A 22,601-nucleotide genomic window follows, 5' to 3' on the forward strand; every position below is an offset into this window, starting at 1 on the left:
CACGAAATTGAAATGATGTAAAAATCAGTGAAAACTGGACAGAACCCTGCCTCAACACCACTGTACACTTAATGATTTGCTTGTAGTTTTCAGGATTAGACAGGTCCAAGGCTTTGGAGGAAATCACAGCATATGCCAGAGTTTGTATAGATTAGCTTTCAACGCTAGTTTTATTCTGATCAACTGTATACTCTTTATGAGGTTGATATCATGTTTTCTCTCATACCTACGGGTGTAATACTGGTTTATTTCTCATACCTACGGGTGTAATACTGGTTTATTTCTCATACCTACGGGTGTAATACTGGTTTATTTCTCATACCTACAGAACTGGTGTAATACTGGTTTATTCCATGGAATATTTATGTCGACTGAGGCTATATTACATGGCTACCCATGCAATATAACCTCCTGATGTCATGTATCAACAAAAGCACTATTTTTTTTTCTCTGTGAATTTTAACATATTTTTCAGAATGAAGTCTGAATTTCTAATAAAGAAAACAGACGGACTTAATGGTTTTCTTTCAAATTATTTCGAAATAGCAGGATATAATAATTGTAAAATTGTAATAAAAAAGTCCAGGTATGAGAGAAAAATACTCATTCATAATTATGTGAATATGTAGGATTGAGATATTCAACCCTCAGGATGTTGTTAATTCTCAGCAAGCCTCAAATTTTACAATATTTTGCTAAATATCCCTATCCTTCATAACTACTTATAAAAGAGTCTTATATTCTCTGTTGATATTTATCTTACTTTGGCCATTATGTGATTCAGCTACCGGATATGCTGTAAAATGCTTGTAAAAAGACTTGTAACTTAAAAATAAATGTGTCATATATATCCTGATTATATTAAATGGGTAACTCTCAGGAGAAAAATCATATCATTATATAAAATGGGTAACTCTGAGTAGAAAAATCATATCATTATATTAAATGGGTAACTCTGAGGAGAAAAATCATATCATTATATTAAATGGGTAACTCTGAGGAGAAAAATCATATCATTATATTAAATGGGTAACTCTGAGGAGAAAAATCATATCATTATATTAAATGGGTAACTCTGAGGAGAAAAATCATATCATTATATTAAATGGGTAACTCTGAGTAGAAAAATCATATCATTATATTAAAAGGGTAACTCTGATGAGAAAAATCATATCATTATATTAAATTGGTAACTCTGAGGAGAAAAATCATATTATTATATTAAATGGGTAACTCTGAGGAGAAAAATCATATCATTATATTAAATGGGTAACTCTGAGGAGAAAAATCATATCATTATATTAAATGGGTAACTCTGAGTAGAAAAATCATATCATTATATTAAATGGGTAACCTCTGATGAGAAAAATCATATCATTATATTAAATGGGTAACTCTGAGTAGAAAAATCATATTATTATATTAAATGGGTAACTCTGAGTAGAAAAATCATATCATTATATTAAATGGGTAACTCTGATGAGAAAAATCATATCATTATATTAAATGGGTAACTCTGATGAGAAAAATCATATCATTTATATTAAATGGGTAACTCTGATGAGAAAAATCATATCATTATATTAAATGGGTAACTCTGATGAGAAAAATCATATCATTATTAAAAATCATATTAAATAAATCAGTCCACATGTAAGGTAATTAAGATACTGGGGACACCTATTCCTATGATCAAGTGTCCCACATGTAAGGTAATTAAGATACTGGGGGACACCTATTCCTATGATCAAGTGTCCCACATGTAAGGTAATTAAGATACTGTGGGGACACCTATTCCTATGATCTAATGTCCCACATGTAAGGTAATTTAAGATACTGGGGGACACCTATTCCTATGATCAAGTGTCCCACATGTAAGGTAATTAAGATACTGGGGGACACCTATTCCTATGATCAAGTGTCCCACATGTAAGGTAATTAAGATACTGGGGGACACCTATTCCTATGATCAAGTGTCCCACATGTAAGGTAATTAAGATACTGGGGGACACCTATTCCTATGATGTGTCCCACATGTAAGGTAATTAAGATACTGGGGGACACCTATTCCTATGATCAAATGTCCCACATGTAAGGTAATTAAGATACTGGGGGACACCTATTCCTATGATCAAGTGTCCCACATGTAAGGTAATTAAGATACTGGGGGACACCTATTCCTATGATCAAGTGTCCCACATGTAAGGTAATTAAGATACTGGGGGACACCTATTCCTATATGATCTAGTGTCCCACATGTAAGGTAATTAAGATACTGGGGGACACCTATTCCTATGATCTAGTGTCCCACATGTAAGGTAATTAAGATACTGGGGGACACCTATTCCTATGATCAAGTGTCCCACATGTAAGGTAATTAAGATACTGGGGGACACCTATTCCTATGATCAAGTGTCCCACATGTAAGGTAATTAAGATACTTGGGACACCTATTCCTATGATCAAGTGTCCCACATGTAAGGTAATTAAGATACTGGGGGACACCTATTCCTATGATCTAGTGTCCCACATGTAAGGTAATTAAGATACTGGGGGACACCTATTCCTATGATCTAGTGTCCCCACATGTAAGGTAATTAAGATACTTGGGGGACACCTATTCCTATGATCAAGTGTCCCACATGTAAGGTAATTAAGATACTGGGGGACACCTATTCCTATGATCAAATGTCCCACATGTAAGGTAATTAAGATACTGGGGGACACCTATTCCTATGATCAAGTGTCCCACATGTAAGGTAATTAAGATACTGGGGGACACCTATTCCTATGATCAAATGTCCCACATGTAAGGTAATTAAGATACTGGGGGACACCTATTCCTATGATCTAATGTCCCACATGTAAGGTAATTAAGATACTGGGGGACACCTATTCCTATGATCTAATGTCCCACATGTAAGGTAATTAAGATACTGGGGGACACCTATTCCTATGATCAAATGTCCCACATGTAAGGTAATTAAGATACTGGGGGACACCTATTCCTATGATCAAGTGTCCCACATGTAAGGTAATTAAGATACTGGGGGACACCTATTCCTATGATCTAATGTCCCACATGTAAGGTAATTAAGATACTGGGGGACACCTATTCCTATGATCAAGTGTCCCACATGTAAGGTAATTAAGATACTGGGGGACACCTATTCCTATGATCTAATGTCCCACATGTAAGGTAATTAAGATACTTGGGACACCTATTCCTATGATCTAGTGTCCCACATGTAAGGTAATTAAGATACTGGGGGACACCTATTCCTATGATCTCAAGTGTCCCACATGTAAGGTAATTAAGATACTGGGGGACACCACTATTCCTATGATCAAGTGTCCCACATGTAAGGTAATTAAGATACTGGGGGACACCTATTCCTATGATCTAATGTCCCACATGTAAGGTAATTAAGATACTGGGGGACACCTATTCCTATGATCAAGTGTCCCCACATGTAAGGTAATTAAGATACTGGGGGACACCTATTCCTATGATCAAGTGTCCCACATGTAAGGTAATTAAGATACTGGGGGACACCTATTCCTATGATCTAGTGTCCCACATGTAAGGTAATTAAGATACTGGGGACACCTATTCCTATGATCTAATGTCCCACATGTAAGGTAATTAAGATACTGGGGGGACACCTATTCCTATGATCAAGTGTCCCACATGTAAGGTAATTAAGATACTGGGGGACACCTATTCCTATGATCTAAGTGTCCCACATGTAAGGTAATTAAGATACTGGGGGGGACACCTATTCCTATGATCTAGTGTCCCACATGTAAGGTAATTAATACTTGGGACACCTATTCCTATGATCTAGTGTCCCACATGTAAGGTAATTAAGATACTGGGGGACACCTATTCCTATGATCTAGTGTCCCACATGTAAGGTAATTAAGATACTGGGGGACACCTATTCCTATTTCCTAATGATACGGGGAACACCTAAGTGTCCCACATGTAAGGTAATTAAGATACTGGGGACACCTATTCCTATGATCAAGTGTCCCACATGTAAGGTAATTTAAGATACTGGGGACACCTATTCCTATGATCAAATGTCCCACATGTAAGGTAATTAAGATACTGGGGGGACACCTATTCCTATGATCTAGTGTCCCACATGTAAGGTAATTAAGATACTGGGGGACACCTATTCCTATGATCAAGTGTCCCACATGTAAGGTAATTAAGATACTGGGGGACACCTATTCCTATGATCTAATGTCCCACATGTAAGGTAATTAAGATACTGGGGGACACCTATTCCTATGATCAATGTCCCACATGTTAGGTAATTAAGATACTGGGGGACACCTACTTCCTATGATCTAGTGTCCCACATGTAAGGTAATTAAGATACTGGGGGACAACCTATTCCTATGATCTAGTGTCCCACATGTAAGGTAATTAAGATACTGGGGGACACCTATTCCTATGATCAAATGTCCCACATGTAAGGTAATTTAAGATACTGGGGGACACCTATTCCTATGATCAAGTGTCCCACATGTAAGGTAATTAAGATACTGGGGGACACCTATTCCTATGATCAAATGTCCCACATGTAAGGTAATTAGATACTGGGGGGACACCTATTCCTATGATCAATGTCCCACTAGATACTGGGGGTCCCTATATCATGTCCCACAGGTAATTAAGATACTGGGGGACACCTATTCCTATGATCTAATGTCCCACATGTAAGGTAATTAAGATACTGGGGGACACCTATTCCTATGATCAAAGTGTCCCACATGTAAGGTAATTAAGATACTGGGGGACACCTATTCCTATGATTCTAATGTCCCACACTGTAAGGTAATTAAGATACTGGGGGACACCTATTCCTATGATCTAAGTTTCCCACATGTAAGGTAATTAAGATACTGGGGACACCTATTCCTATGATCTGACCCACATGTAAGGTAATTAAGATACTGTGGGACACCTATTCCCTATGATCAAATGTCCCACATGTAAGGTAATTAAGATACTGGGGGACACCTATTCCTATGATCAAATGTCCCACATGTAAGGTAATTAAGATACTGGGGGACACCTATTCCTATGATCTAGTGTCCCACATGTAAGGTAATTAAGATACTGGGGGGACACCTATTCCTATGATCTAGTGTCCCACATGTAAGGTAATTAAGATACTGGGGGACACCTATTCCTATGATCAAATGTCCCACATGTAAGGTAATTAAGATACTGGGGGACACCTATTCCTATGATCAAATGTCCCACATGTAAGGTAATTAAGATACTGGGGACACCACCTATGATCAAATTCCCACATGTAAGGTAATTGATACTGGGGGACACCTATTCCTATGTCCCACATGTAAGGTAATTAAGATACTGTGGGGGACACCTATTCCTATGATCAAGTGTCCCACATGTAAGGTAATTAAGATACTGGGGGACACCTATTCCTATGATCAAATGTCCCACATGTAAGGTAATTAAGATACTGGGGGACACCTATTCCTATGATCTAATGTCCCACATGTAAGGTAATTAAGATACTGGGGGACACCTATTCCTATGATCAAGTGTCCCCACATGTAAGGTAATTAAGATACTGGGGACACCTATTCCTATGATCTAGTGTCCCACATGTAAGGTAATTAAGATACTGTGGGACACCTATTCCTATGATCAAATGTGTCCCACATGTAAGGTAATTAAGATACTGGGGGGACACCTATTCCTATGATCTAATGTCCCACATGTAAGGTAATTAAGATACTGGGGGACACCTATTCCTATGATCTAAATGTCCCACATGTAAGGTAATTAAGATACTGGGGGGACACCTATTCCTATGATCTAGTGTCCCACATGTAAGGTAATTAAGATAGATACTGGGGGGACACCTATTCCTATGATCAAGTGTCCCACATGTAAGGTAATTAAGATACTGGGGGACACCTATTCCTATGATCAAGTGTCCCACATGTAAGGTAATTAAGATATCTGGGGGACACCTATTCCTATGATCTAATGTCCCACATGTAAGGTAATTAAGATACTGGGGGACACCTATTCCTATGATCAATGTCCCACATGTAAGGTAATTAAGATTACTGGGGGACACCTATTCCTATGATCAAGTGTCCCACATGTAAGGTAATTAAGATACTGGGGGACACCTATTCCTATGATCAAGTGTCCCACATGTAAGGTAATTAAGATACTGGGGGACACCTATTCCTATGATCTAATGTCCCACATGTAAGGTAATTAAGATACTGGGGGACACCTATTCCTATGATCAAGTGTCCCACATGTAAGGTAATTAAGATACTGGGGACACCTATTCCTATGATCTAATGTCCCCACATGTAAGGTAATTAAGATACTGGGGGACACCTATTCCTATGATCTAGTGTCCCCACATGTAAGGTAATTAAGATACTGTGGGACACCTATTCCTATGATCAAGTGTCCCACATGTAAGGTAATTAAGATACTGGGGGACACCTATTCCTATGATCAAGTGTCCCACATGTAAGGTAATTAAGATACTGGGGGACACCTATTCCTATGATCAAGTGTCCCACATGTAAGGTAATTAAGATACTGGGGACACCTATTCCTATGATCAAGTGTCCCACATGTAAGGTAATTAAGATACTGGGGGACACCTATTCCTATGATCAAAGTGTCCCACATGTAAGGTAATTAAGATACTGGGGACACCTATTCCTATGATCAAATGTCCCACATGTAAGGTAATTAAGATACTGGGGGACACCTATTCCTATGATCAAGTGTCCCACATGTAAGGTAATTAAGATACTGGGGACACCTATTCCTATGATCAAATGTCCCACATGTAAGGTAATTAAGATACTGGGGGACACCTATTCCTATGATCAAGTGTCCCACATGTAAGGTAATTAAGATACTGGGGGACACCTATTCCTATGATCTAATGTCCCACATGTAAGGTAATTAAGATACTGGGGGACACCTATTCCTATGATCTAGTGTCCCACATGTAAGGTAATTAAGATACTGGGGGACACCTATTCCTATGATCTAGTGTCCCACATGTAAGGTAATTAAGATACTGGGGACACCTATTCCTATGATCTAATGTCCCACATGTAAGGTAATTAAGATACTGGGGGACACCTATTCCTATGATCTAATGTCCCACATGTAAGGTAATTAAGATACTGGGGACACCTATTCCTATGATCAAGTGTCCCACATGTAAGGTAATTAAGATACTGGGGGACACCTATTCCTATGATCAAATGTCCCACATGTAAGGTAATTAAGATACTGGGGGACACCTATTCCTATGATCTAATGTCCCACATGTAAGGTAATTAAGATACTGGGGGACACCTATTCCTATGATCTAATGTCCCACATGTAAGGTAATTAAGATACTGGGGGACACCTATTCCTATGATCTAATGTCCCACATGTAAGGTAATTAAGATACTGGGGGACACCTATTCCTATGATCTAATGTCCCACATGTAAGGTAATTAAGATACTGGGGGACACCTATTCCTATGATCAATGTCCCACATGTAAGGTAATTAAGATACTGGGGGACACCTATTCCTATGATCAAGTGTCCCACATGTAAGGTAATTAAGATACTGGGGGACACCTATTCCTATGATCTAATGTCCCACATGTAAGGTAATTAAGATACTGGGGGACACCTATTCCTATGATCAAGTGTCCCACATGTAAGGTAATTAAGATACTGGGGGGACACCTATTCCTATGATCAAGTGTCCCACATGTAAGGTAATTAAGATACTGGGGGACACCTATTCCTATGATCAAGTGTCCCACATGTAAGGTAATTAAGATACTGGGGGACACCTATTCCTATGATCAAATGTCCCACAAGTAAGGTAATTAAGATACTGGGGGACACCTATTCCTATGATCTAGTGTCCCACATGTAAGGTAATTAAGATACTGTGGGACACCTATTCCTATGATCAAATGTCCCACATGTAAGGTAATTAAGATACTGGGGGACACCTATTCCTATGATCAAATGTCCCACATGTAAGGTAATTAAGATACTGGGGGACACCTATTCTATGATCAAGGTACTGGGGAACCTATCTATGATCATGTCCAATGTAAGGTAATTAAGATACTGGGGACACCTATTCCTATGATCAAATGTCCCACATGTAAGGTAATTAAGATACTGGGGACACCTATTCCTATGATCAAATGTCCCACATGTAAGGTAATTAAGATACTGGGGGACACCTATTCCTATGATCAAATGTCCCACATGTAAGGTAATTAAGATACTGGGGGACACCTATTCCTATGATCAAATGTCCCACATGTAAGGTAATTAAGATACTGGGGGACACCTATTCCTATGATCTAATGTCCCACATGTAAGGTAATTAAGATACTGGGGGACACCTATTCCTATGATCAAATGTCCCACATGTAAGGTAATTAAGATACTGGGGGACACCTATTCCTATGATCAAATGTCCCACATGTAAGGTAATTAAGATACTGGGGGACACCTATTCCTATGATCAAATGTCCCACATGTAAGGTAATTAAGATACTGGGGGACACCTATTCCTATGATCAAGTGTCCCACATGTAAGGTAATTAAGATACTGGGGGACACCTATTCCTATGATCTAATGTCCCACATGTAAGGTAATTAAGATACTGGGGGACACCTATTCCTATGATCAAATGTCCCACATGTAAGGTAATTAAGATACTGGGGGACACCTATTCCTATGATCTAATGTCCCACATGTAAGGTAATTAAGATACTGGGGACACCTATTCCTATGATCTAATGTCCCACATGTAAGGTAATTAAGATACTGGGGGACACCTATTCCTATGATCAAATGTCCCACATGTAAGGTAATTAAGATACTGGGGACACCTATTCCTATGATCAAATGTCCCACATGTAAGGTAATTAAGATACTGGGGGACACCTATTCCTATGATCAAATGTCCCACATGTAAGGTAATTAAGATACTGGGGGACACCTATTCCTATGATCAAGTGTCCCACATGTAAGGTAATTAAGATACTGGGGGACACCTATTCCTATGATCAAGTGTCCCACATGTAAGGTAATTAAGATACTGGGGGACACCTATTCCTATGATCTAATGTCCCACATGTAAGGTAATTAAGATACTGGGGGACACCTATTCCTATGATCTAATGTCCCACATGTAAGGTAATTAAGATACTGGGGGACACCTATTCCTATGATCAAGTGTCCCACATGTAAGGTAATTAAGATACTGGGGGACACCTATTCCTATGATCTAATGTCCCACATGTAAGGTAATTAAGATACTTGGGACACCTATTCCTATGATCAAGTGTCCCACATGTAAGGTAATTAAGATACTGGGGGACACCTATTCCTATGATCAAATGTCCCACATGTAAGGTAATTAAGATACTGGGGGACACCTATTCCTATGATCAAGTGTCCCACATGTAAGGTAATTAAGATACTGGGGGACACCTATTCCTATGATCTAGTGTCCCACATGTAAGGTAATTAAGATACTGGGGGACACCTATTCCTATGATCAAGTGTCCCACATGTAAGGTAATTAAGATACTGGGGACACCTATTCCTATGATCAATGTCCCACATGTAAGGTAATTAAGATACTGGGGACACCTATTCCTATGATCAAGTGTCCCACATGTAAGGTAATTAAGATACTGGGGGACACCTATTCCTATGATCTAGTGTCCCACATGTAAGGTAATTAAGATACTGGGGGACACCTATTCCTATGATCTAGTGTCCCACATGTAAGGTAATTAAGATACTGGGGGACACCTATTCCTATGATCAAGTGTCCCACATGTAAGGTAATTAAGATACTGGGGGACACCTATTCCTATGATCTAATGTCCCACATGTAAGGTAATTAAGATACTGGGGGACACCTATTCCTATGATCAAGTGTCCCACATGTAAGGTAATTAAGATACTGGGGGACACCTATTCCTATGATCAAATGTCCCACATGTAAGGTAATTAAGATACTGGGGGACACCTATTCCTATGATCAAGTGTCCCACATGTAAGGTAATTAAGATACTGGGGGACACCTATTCCTATGATCTAATGTCCCACATGTAAGGTAATTAAGATACTGGGGGACACCTATTCCTATGATCAAGTGTCCCACATGTAAGGTAATTAAGATACTGGGGACACCTATTCCTATGATCAAGTGTCCCACATGTAAGGTAATTAAGATACTGGGGGACACCTATTCCTATGATCTAAGTGTCCCACATGTAAGGTAATTAAGATACTGGGGGACACCTATTCCTATGATCAAATGTCCCACATGTAAGGTAATTAAGATACTGGGGGACACCTATTCCTATGATCAAGTGTCCCACATGTAAGGTAATTAAGATACTGGGGGACACCTATTCCTATGATCTAATGTCCCACATGTAAGGTAATTAAGATACTGGGGGACACCTATTCCTATGATCTAGTGTCCCACATGTAAGGTAATTAAGATACTGGGGGACACCTATTCCTATGATCAAGTGTCCCACATGTAAGGTAATTAAGATACTGGGGGACACCTATTCCTATGATCAAATGTCCCACATGTAAGGTAATTAAGATACTGGGGGACACCTATTCCTATGATCAAGTGTCCCACATGTAAGGTAATTAAGATACTGTGGGACACCTATTCCTATGATCAAGTGTCCCACATGTAAGGTAATTAAGATACTGGGGGACACCTATTCCTATGATCAAGTGTCCCACATGTAAGGTAATTAAGATACTGGGGACACCTATTCCTATGATCAAGTGTCCCACATGTAAGGTAATTAAGATACTGGGGGACACCTATTCCTATGATCAAATGTCCCACATGTAAGGTAATTAAGATACTGGGGGACACCTATTCCTATGATCAAGTGTCCCACATGTAAGGTAATTAAGATACTGGGGGACACCTATTCCTATGATCAAGTGTCCCACATGTAAGGTAATTAAGATACTGGGGGACACCTATTCCTATGATCAAATGTCCCACATGTAAGGTAATTAAGATACTGGGGGACACCTATTCCTATGATCTAGTGTCCCACATGTAAGGTAATTAAGATACTGGGGGACACCTATTCCTATGATCTAGTGTCCCACATGTAAGGTAATTAAGATACTGGGGGACACCTATTCCTATGATCAAATGTCCCACATGTAAGGTAATTAAGATACTGGGGGACACCTATTCCTATGATCTAATGTCCCACATGTAAGGTAATTAAGATACTGGGGGACACCTATTCCTATGATCTAATGTCCCACATGTAAGGTAATTAAGATACTGGGGGACACCTATTCCTATGATCAAATGTCCCACATGTAAGGTAATTAAGATACTGGGGGACACCTATTCCTATGATCAAGTGTCCCACATGTAAGGTAATTAAGATACTGGGGGACACCTATTCCTATGATCTAATGTCCCACATGTAAGGTAATTAAGATACTGGGGGACACCTATTCCTATGATCTAATGTCCCACATGTAAGGTAATTAAGATACTGGGGGACACCTATTCCTATGATCTAATGTCCCACATGTAAGGTAATTAAGATACTGGGGGACACCTATTCCTATGATCTAGTGTCCCACATGTAAGGTAATTAAGATACTGGGGGACACCTATTCCTATGATCAAGTGTCCCACATGTAAGGTAATTAAGATACTGGGGGACACCTATTCCTATGATCAAGTGTCCCACATGTAAGGTAATTAAGATACTGGGGGACACCTATTCCTATGATCAAATGTCCCACATGTAAGGTAATTAAGATACTGGGGGACACCTATTCCTATGATCTAATGTCCCACATGTAAGGTAATTAAGATACTGGGGGACACCTATTCCTATGATCAAATGTCCCACATGTAAGGTAATTAAGATACTGGGGGACACCTATTCCTATGATCAAGTGTCCCACATGTAAGGTAATTAAGATACTGTGGGACACCTATTCCTATGATCTAGTGTCCCACATGTAAGGTAATTAATACTTGGGACACCTATTCCTATGATCTAGTGTCCCACATGTAAGGTAATTAAGATACTGGGGGACACCTATTCCTATGATCTAGTGTCCCACATGTAAGGTAATTAAGATACTGGGGGACACCTATTCCTATGATCTAGTGTCCCACATGTAAGGTAATTAAGATACTGGGGGACACCTATTCCTATGATCAACTGTCCCACATGTAAGGTAATTAAGATACTGGGGGACACCTATTCCTATGATCAAGTGTCCCACATGTAAGGTAATTAAGATACTGGGGGACACCTATTCCTATGATCAAATGTCCCACATGTAAGGTAATTAAGATACTGGGGGACACCTATTCCTATGATCTAGATGTCCCACATGTAAGGTAATTAAGATATACTGGGGGACACCTATTCCTATGATCTAAGTGTCCCACATGTAAGGTAATTAAGATACTATACTGTGGGGACACCTATTCCTATGATCTAATGTCCCACATGTTAAGGTAATTAAGATACTGGGGGACACTGTACAATGGGGTACCTTTGGGATATATATCATGCTTTACTCTCATTGCTGACTGACTCACACATTGTTACATGCAATAATGATCACATACATTGTCACAAAAATTTAAATTTTTTTTTTTAAAAATTATTCATAATTCTCATCTAAATGTCTATAAACTCCAAATGATCAGTCGTCATGAACATAAAACATTGACTATCTGTTGATCATACAATACAACTTATCAAATCCTTGTTTAGGTAAGATCCTTGTGTATTCCGGCATGATTGTATGACTGTATTATCCAGAAACCTGGCTACACTGACTAAATATGCTGTGTCCATTGACATTCGGTATAGAAAAGTTACATTGTACCCATATATGTTAATATGCACTTTATCAGAATCATAATTGAGTAAACTGTTGAATCCATAAGGAATGGAATAGATTGATTTATCGTATAGGTGTGGGGGAGCTGCTACAAGGGAGACAGATACCATGGATACGTTTGTAGATTCCTCATGGTACTTCTTCCGATATCTGGACCCTCACAACGACACACATCCATTTTCCAAGGACAGGGCCAATCACTTCATGCCTGTGGACCTTTATATTGGTGGCAAGGAGCATGGTAAGGTCATTATAGAGGTCAAGGTCATTGCTTTTCACAAAGACACAATAGTATTCATGATACAATGATTGTTAGCTGACCTTGCCCTAATTTCTCGAAACAAACTTATAAGTTAAATTTTTTCACATCAGTTACATAATGAGAAAAACTAAAAACTTAAGTCTGTGCTTTTTGTTTTGGGGTCTGACCACAGGTAGATTGTGGTATAGCATCTATCATGATATCATACAATCTCTTCATGTTCAAACCTGCTCTGTGAAAAACTGAGAATATTCAAATATTCCTTGATTAATTTCAGCTGTTCTGCATCTTTTCTTTGCCCGATTCTTCAGCCATTTCTTGCACAATTCCGGTTATGTATCAACACGAGAGCCATTTATAAATCTGCTTACCCAAGGAATGGTCCTAGGACAGAGTTACAGTGTGGATGGCAGATATATCTCAGAGGATCAGGTGGACTTCTTAGGTAAATATATTACTTACGTTTGGCTTGGAGGTACATATAAATGTATTTTGATGATAACTCTCTTTGTGAATACATAACAAGATTACATACTAGTTACAAGCTTTATTACCACACTTGTACTACATTCAAACCACAATTACATAGTCAGTTAGAGGTCAGTTATATTAAAACAAAGTCTGTACCAATATAATATACATGTTTCAAGGTTTAGGATTATTTAGCCTCACATCCTAGTCACAGCTAAGGGCATTTAATGACAGTTAGGACATGCCAGGTGAAGGAAGTAAAGGAAAGCTGGTCCACTACTGGCAAGAAAAAAAAATTACTTTTGGTCAGTATCTGGCAACTGCTATACAGTACTTGGCTTTCAAACTCATATGATTCCAGGGGTAGAGGGTAAATAGTAAAATGTAAAAACATCTGATCCATTTTTCCATCATGCCTCCTATATTACAACAGGGAATTAATATAAAGTGTAACTTGTCTTATTTTGTTGGTATAGACAAGTTTCCAGATTATACATTGTCAGGCTTTTTAGGTCACCTGACCATAGGTGTGTTAACATTTCCTTGTGAAAGCGATAACTTGAGTAAATATAAACCAAGCTTAATGAATCTTTGTATATAGACTAACATTGAAAAGATCCCGAACGAGTTTGAAAATCAGCTTGATTTGACTCTGACTTAATTTCGCATTTATTGCTCTTGGCAATGATAATTATTGAACCTTGTAAACAGGATAATGTGAGTTAATATGCACCAAGTTAAATGAAACTTTGTATGTAGACCTATTAGACCTATGTTCCTATTTCATGAACAAAAGACATTATTTGGCTAGAAAATGACATAACTAATTTGTATGAAATATCAGGTGACCTTTAAGGCCCAATGGCCTGTTGTTATAAAATTACACTAGAATTAATAAGGGATATTTCATACAATATCAAGCCAGAATACACAGGGATCTGGATTAGACAAGGGCTGGTTTTGAAAGGTTATTCTGTAACTACTGTATCACACTGGTAAAAAAAAAATACCATTATAAACTTATCTATTTACAGGGATGTGATTGATCCTATCAGCAAAGGGAGGAAACCTCTCAACAAAGGAGAGCAAAACCTCTCCTAGTGTTCTAAGTGGTCATTTATGATGTTTCTAATAAATATTCTTCAATCGGAGGAAATGATCCAATGTAATGCATTTAACTTTTGGATAAAGCTCTTACTGGAAAGTTGACAGTTGGGTCAAATGTCCATGCTATATCATTACAAAAAATATTCACAAATATTATTGAGTAACAATACGAAGATAATAAATATATGCATATTTTAGGCTTTAAAAAAGTGTTGAAAATTACACTCAAATGTGGTTCCGCACATGACCCTTGTTTTGACCCTTTCACCCGTTTTTTCAAGGGTGATCACCTGATTTGACCTCATCAGAGGTTGACAATACTGTCATCGATAAGAGTACATTGTGTAAAGTGTAAACAGAATTATAACAAGTCCACATGGTATGATTTATTGTTTAAAAGTATACTTGTTACAGGGAAACAGCTAATATGAGTTATAATATCTTTATCACAGGGCAAAATCCAGTAGAGAAAAGCACAGGTCAAAAAGTTCTGGTACAATGGGAAAAGATGAGTAAATCTAAATACAATGGGGTGGATCCACAGGTAAGACAATAGGAAATATAAGTAAATCTAAATACAATGGGGTGGACCCACAGGTAAGACAATAGGAAATATAAGTAAATCTAAATACAATGGGGTGGATCCACAGGTAAGACAATAGGGAAATATTATATAAGTAAATCTAAATACAATGGGGTGGATCCACCGGTAAGATAATGGCAAATATGAGTAAATCTAAATACAATGGAGTGCACCCACAGGTAAGATAATAGGGAAAAGATGAGTAAATCTAAATACAATGGGGTGGATCCACAGGTAAGATAATGGGAAATATGAGTAAATCTAAATACAATGGAGTGGACCCACAGGTAAGCTAATAGGGAAATATGAGTAAATCTAAATACAATGGGGTGGATCCACAGGTAAGACAATAGGAAATATGAGTAAATCTAAATACAATGGGTTGGACCCACAGGTAAGACAATGGGAAATATGAGTAAATCTAAATACAATGGGTTGGACCCACAGGTAAGACAATAGGGAAATATGAGTAAATCTAAATACAATGGAGTGAATCCACAGGTAAGACAATAGGGAAAAGATCAGTAAATCTTAATACAATGGGGTGGATCCACAGGTAAGATAATAGGGAAAAGATGAGTAAATCTAAATACAATGGAGTGGACCTACAGGTAAGATAATAGGGAAATATGAGTAAATCTAAATACAATGGGGTGGATCCACAGGTAAGACAATAGGGAAATATGAGTAAATCTAAATACAATGGGGTGGATCCACAGGTAAGATAATGGGAAATATGAGCAAATCTAAATACAATGGAGTGGATCCACAGGTAAGACAATGGGAAATATGAGTAAATCTGAATACAATGGGATGGATCCACAGGTAAGACAATAGGAAATATGAGTAAATCTAAATACAATGGAGTGGATCCACAGGTAAGATAATGGGAAATATGAGTAAATCTAAATACAATGGGGTGGATCCACAGGTAAGACAATAGGAAATATGAGTAAATCTAAACAGGTAAGACAATAGGAAATATAAGTAAATCTAAATACAATGGGTTGGACCAACAGGTACGATAATAGGAAAAGATGAGTATATCTAAATACAATGGGGTGGATCCACAGGTAAGATAATAGGTAAATATGAGTAAATCTAAATACAATGGAGTGGATCCACAGGTAAGACAATAGGAAATATAAGTAAATCTAAATACAATGGGTTGGATCCACAGGTAAGATAATAGGTAAATATGAGTAAATCTAAATACAATGGGTTGGACCCACAGGTAAGACAATAGGAAATATGAGTAAATCTAAATACAATGGGATGGACCCACAGGTACAGAAAGACAATAGGAAATATAAGTAAATCTAAATACAATGGAGTGGATCCACAGGTAAGATAATAGGGAAAGATGAGTAAATCTAAATACAATGGAGTGGATCCACAGGTAAGATAATATAGAAATATGAGTAAATCTAAATACAATGGAGTGGATCCACAGGTAAGACAATAGGGAAATATGAGTAAATCTAAATACAATGGAGTGGACCTACAGGTAAGATAATAGGGAAATATGAGTAAATCTAATACAATGGGGTGGATCCACAGGTAAGACAATAGGGAAATATGAGTAAATCTAAATACAATGGAGTGAATCCACAGGTAAGACAATAGGGAAATATGAGTAAATCTAAATACAAGGGGGTAGCCCCACAGGTAAGAGACAATAGGAAACATAAGTAAATCTAAATACAATGGGTTGGACCCACAGGTAAGACAATAGGAAATATGAGTAAATCTAAATACAATGGGGTAGCCCCACAGGTAAGAGACAATAGGAAATATAAGTAAATCTAAATACAATGGAGTGGATCCACAGGTAAGATAAAGATAATAGGGAAATATGAGTAAATCTAAATACAATGGGGTGGATCCACAGGTAAGATAATAGGGAAATATAAATAAATCTAAATGCAATGGTTTGGACCCACAGGTAAGACAATAGGGAAATATGAGAAAATCTAAATACAATGGAGTGAATCCACAGGTAAGACAATAGGGAAATATGAGTAAATATAAATACAAATATTTACAGTCAGTGGTGAATTGATAGTATAAACCCCGTTGATTTCTACCAAAGGCTACTCAACTTTATTTCTCGATAGATTGAGTATGTCACGCGCAATTTGGAGCTGCGCGGATGAATTTATGATGGTCAAAATCAGAAACCTTTGGTGTTTTCAGTATACCGAACGTACGTTCGATGAACATGTAGGTATCAAAATAGGTTTCAACACATATACATGTACGTGTGTAAATACAAATGTAGAAAAGTTAAATTGTTTATGTTACTACCGTACCTCTTTTAGCAATGCTTCCGTGGGGATGATAAATAAACAATGTTGTACAATGTACAGTTTTGCACATTCCGATGACGTCGCAATGTTTACATGTTGTGTGTCTGTGAGTGTGTGTCGGTGAGTCTGTGCTGTTCGCTACAACATGTAGATCTACATCATATTTGTATTTTTAACATCTTTGGTTGTACGCAAATGGATAAGATATATCAGGACAACATCAGTCTTTAGATGGATAAGTTTAACCAAAACGACCAAGCACGACAATGCATTTTTGTTCACCTCGCGGGACAGACAAGTCCTGTACGTTATCTACTGTGAATCGGCGATAGTAGGCCCTCCTTACTTATACCTACACAATGTACGTTTGGGTGTTTCGAAATATCAATTTACAATACTTGTAATAGATATCTCTAATATTTATTGAAGTGTTTGAAACAACAATATAAATATAAGCTAACATTTAGAGAGCGGTAAACGTTTATAGTAGTGGGCCTACCTGTGTTTGTACATGTTCCTCGAAACGACGTTCCGATACATTTGAAAATCTCCAAAATCCGGAAATAATGTCATGATACTATGTAAACATCCATGTATTCAAGTAATTTCAAACGTGAACTGATTAAGTAGAACTCAAGTGATCACAAAATCGAAGAAACTGTCTGTTTGTCACACCTCCTTGACACAGGCGGTTTGAATCGGACGCCGCGTCACAACTACAGTGGAACTTGGTTGATACGAACTCGGATAATTCGACAACCCGGCTTAATATGAAGTACTTTGCCGGTCCCGGCCGAATTCCCTCTTTATCTTTGTTTAAGGATGTACACCTCTGAGAAGTCAAAATTTTCTTGTATTAAACTTTTTTTCTCATATAGATTTTTGGAAACAGGAGTTCATACCATGAAAGAAAATGGAAGAAAAAACATATGTCTGTGTGCTCGTTTTTGAGCTATTGTCACTCAAAGATACCAAAATGACAAAATAGTGGATTTTATTGGAATTTAGCCGTTTTGACCACATACACTAGAATTTAAAGCCATAATTCCCTAATGAGGTGTTTGATATGGATGGATGTTTGTAGAAATTTATTTTTCAAGTAGTATTCATTGAAAATATACCAGTTATTATTAATAAGAGTCATATTTTTTCTCAAAATAACAACATATGCTACCCCTACCCCTTAATTTTGAGCTCCAAAATACACCATTTTCAGCCATTTTTGTCAAATTTAACCCTTTATGGAAAAAGTTCTTGTATTAAACTTTTCTCAATAGTTTGCATATCAATAGGGAAAGGGTTATTCTTTCTAAATCAGGCAGAAAAATGGGGGGTCCGTGTGCTTACTTTTTTGCCCCATTTAAATATTTGTTATTTTTCAATATTTTTGACTAAAAAATAAAAGTGCTCAAATTACCATTAAATGTAGAAATAAAGTGACAAAAGTGTATCATTTCACACATTAATGTTCAATATTTTAATTAACATGAACCCAGTGAAGATTTACAGCAAAAATTAACTCGATACAGCTGAAAATGTTGACGCGGTGATGATTTTAGTAAAAACAATTTAAGTAAAAAATCGGAAAACGGTGGCTCTACTCAAAGCCAAAAAAGACAAAATTTCAAAATGGCCGCAAAATGGGCCATTTCTTAAAATCGCTGTGTAAAAAAATCTACTAAAATTAGAAATATAATTTTTTCACAAAATTTGCTACAAACCACATGCTACATATATTGATAAATCGTATTTGAAAATCTCATAACGTTTTTGATCTATGTCGAAACGAGACTTCAACGGGACTGAAACCACAGAAGAATACATCCTTAAAGAACTCGGATAATTCAAATTCGGAAAACTCGAAGAACTCGGATAATACGAAGTACATTTTGGGTCCGAATTACAAAAATCATACATAAAATGTTCTTATAACTCGAAATGAGATGTTTTGGACAACAAGTTCGCCGAAAATGCCCATAAATCTGCTGTAGAGGTAGCAGAAAACAGTAGATTTGGACAATCTATGAAATTAAGGCGCATGCCTTAGAAATATAGATATAGTCATTTAACTGTAAAAAATACCTGTACAAAAGTATATATATAATTAATCAGCACAACTTTTGCAATTACAATTTGATATTTTGATACAGATTTGGCCATATTCTGCGCTTATTCATGCATGTGAATACCATGGTTACAACAAAAAAATACCTGAAAAATTGCAAAATATCATGATTTTTAGCCCAAAATTGCAGAAAATTGTACTCAATTTTTTTCTTAAGACCTACCTTAAATTGAGCACTTCTATCACAATGGCAAAAATAAGCTAATTTATTTCATAGGTCGATTAGGTGGATTTATCAAAATTGTTGCCTAAACCCGCGCCATGGATTTTCCTTCAAGTAAAGCTAGCATTTCCGGTCAAGACGCACTTCCGGAGGAGCCCAGAATTGTAATCTCTAACCCATTTTTGTTATGTTTATTTTTGAAAAAAAATGAAACTTATATCAAAACCCTCCATATTGGATGTACCAATTTCAGAATATATTTGATTTTTATTTGTTTTATGCATGGCTCAAAACAGGGGCTCCACACTTAATAAAAATATAGACCGTGGCCAGGCTGTTCTTCTCTGGTTTGCTACCAGAACAGCATTTCAAAATATATATCTCGGTTTTATTGTTATAATTTTGCAACTACAATTGGCGATTTTGACATCTCTCTTGTTCACATAATTTTACAACATGGAACCGGTATATATATACCAAGAAAAAAGATCGTCATTAGACATGATAACTCGCTTAATTCGAACACTCGGATAAATCGAAGTTTTATCTCGGTCCCTTCGAGTTCGTATTAACCGAGTTCCACTGTACGTTAAATATCCTGCCACGTTATGAATTGTGTAAGCGTGTGTAATAATATGAAGTAAAAGATTAAAACCAAACTGCTTTGCACCATGGTGTTTTTTACAACAGATAAATATAACGATTTATAGTTTCATACCGGGAAAACACCAGATATATGCTTCATCAGACGGAACTCATTTTATTTGTATGTTCATTGATAAATTGGCGGCAATTTCCGCCACTTTGAGTGGCTGTTCCAAATGCCCGTCGGAACCAAACGATATAATCCAATTTTAGTCTTATAAATGCCATAAACACTATAAAGTGTTAATTTTGAGCTACGAAAATAATAGTTCAGACTGTAAATATAAGGATTAAAGTCTCTCTCTGGTGGTTCTATCGAAGGATAAAGTTGAGTAGGGTATGGATATTTGTTTCATGGACCGCTTCGCGGTCCATTCCTAATATCGATACCCTACTCAACTTTATCCTTCGATAGAACCACCAGAAAGAGAATTTAATCCTTAAGGGGATAGCCCCACAGGTAAGAGACAATAGGAAACATAAGTAAATCTAAATACAATGGGGTGGACCCACAGGTAAGACAATAGGAAATATGAGTAAATCTAAATACAATGGGGTGGATCAACAGGTAAGATAATATGGAAATATGAGTAAATCTAAATACAATGGGGTGGATTCACAGTTAAGACAATAGGAAATATAAGTAAATCTAAATACAATGGAGTGGATCCACAGGTAAGACAATAGGGAAATATGAGTAAATCTAAATACAATGTGATGGATTCACAGGTAAGATAATAGGGAAATTTGAGTAAATCTAAATACAATGGGGTGGATCCACAGGTAAGATAATAGGTAAATATGAGTAAATCTAAATACAATGGAGTGGATCCACAGGTAAGATAATGGAAAATATGAGTAAATCTAAATACAATAGAGTGGACCCACAGGTAAGATAATAGGAAAATATGAGTAAATCTAAATACAATGGGGTGGATCCACAGGTAAAACAATAGGGAAAAGATGAGTGTATCTAAATACAATGGAGTGGATCCACAGGTAAGACAATAGGGAAATATGAGTAAATCTAAATACAATGGAGTGGATCCACAGGTAAGACAATCGGGAAATATGAGTATATCTAAATACAATGGAGTGGATCCACAGGTAAGACAATAGGGAAATATGAGTAAATCTAAATACAATGGAGTGGATCCACAGGTAAGACAATAGGGAAATATGAGTATATCTAAATACAATGGAGTGGATCCACAGGTAAGACAATAGGGAAATATGAGTAAATCTAAATACAATGGAGTGGATCCACAGGTAAGACAATAGGGAAATATGAGTAAATCTAAATACAATGGGGTGGATCCACAGGAAAGACAATAGGGAAAAGATGAGTATATCTTAAATACAATGGAGTGGATCCACAGGTAAGATAATAAGGAAATATGAGTAAATCTAATACAATGGGGTGGATCCACAGGAAAGACAATAGGGAAAAGATGAGTATATCTAAATACAATGGAGTGGATCCACAGGTAAGATAATAGGGAAATATGAGTAAATCTAAATACAATGGGGTGGATCCACAGGAAAGACAATAGGGAAAAAAAGAGCAAATCTTAATACAATGGGGTGGATCCACAGGAAAGACAATAGGGAAAAGATGAGTATATCTAAATACAATGGAGTGGATCCACAGGTAAGATAATAAGGGAATATGAGTAAATCTAATACAATGGGGTGGATCCACAGGAAAGACAATAGGGAAAAGATGAGTATATCTAAATACAATGGAGTGGATCCACAGGTAAGATAATAGGGAAATATGAGTAAATCTAAATACAATGGGGTGGACCCACAGGAAAGACAATAGGGAAAAAAAGAGCAAATCTTAATACAATGGAGTGGATCCACAGGTAAGATAATAGGGAAATATGAGTAAATCTAAATACAATGGGGTGGATCCACAGGAA

General features: G+C 37.2%; 1 protein-coding gene across 1 annotated transcript in view; it reads left to right on the top strand.

Annotated features, from left to right (window-relative positions):
• The window catches only part of LOC138316726 (probable leucine--tRNA ligase, mitochondrial), a 90,543-nt gene that overhangs the window by 15,880 nt on the left and 52,062 nt on the right, over positions 1-22,601 (top strand). Inside the window, exons 14-18 of the mRNA XM_069258384.1 lie at positions 87-154; positions 785-809; positions 13,069-13,252; positions 13,551-13,718; positions 15,304-15,395. Coding sequence (XP_069114485.1) covers positions 87-154; positions 785-809; positions 13,069-13,252; positions 13,551-13,718; positions 15,304-15,395 — 537 coding nt within the window. The remainder of the gene's footprint in view (positions 1-86; positions 155-784; positions 810-13,068; positions 13,253-13,550; positions 13,719-15,303; positions 15,396-22,601) is intronic.

This window comes from Argopecten irradians, chromosome 2, assembly GCF_041381155.1.
Source record: "Argopecten irradians isolate NY chromosome 2, Ai_NY, whole genome shotgun sequence".
NCBI classification, from domain to species: domain Eukaryota; kingdom Metazoa; phylum Mollusca; class Bivalvia; order Pectinida; family Pectinidae; genus Argopecten; species Argopecten irradians.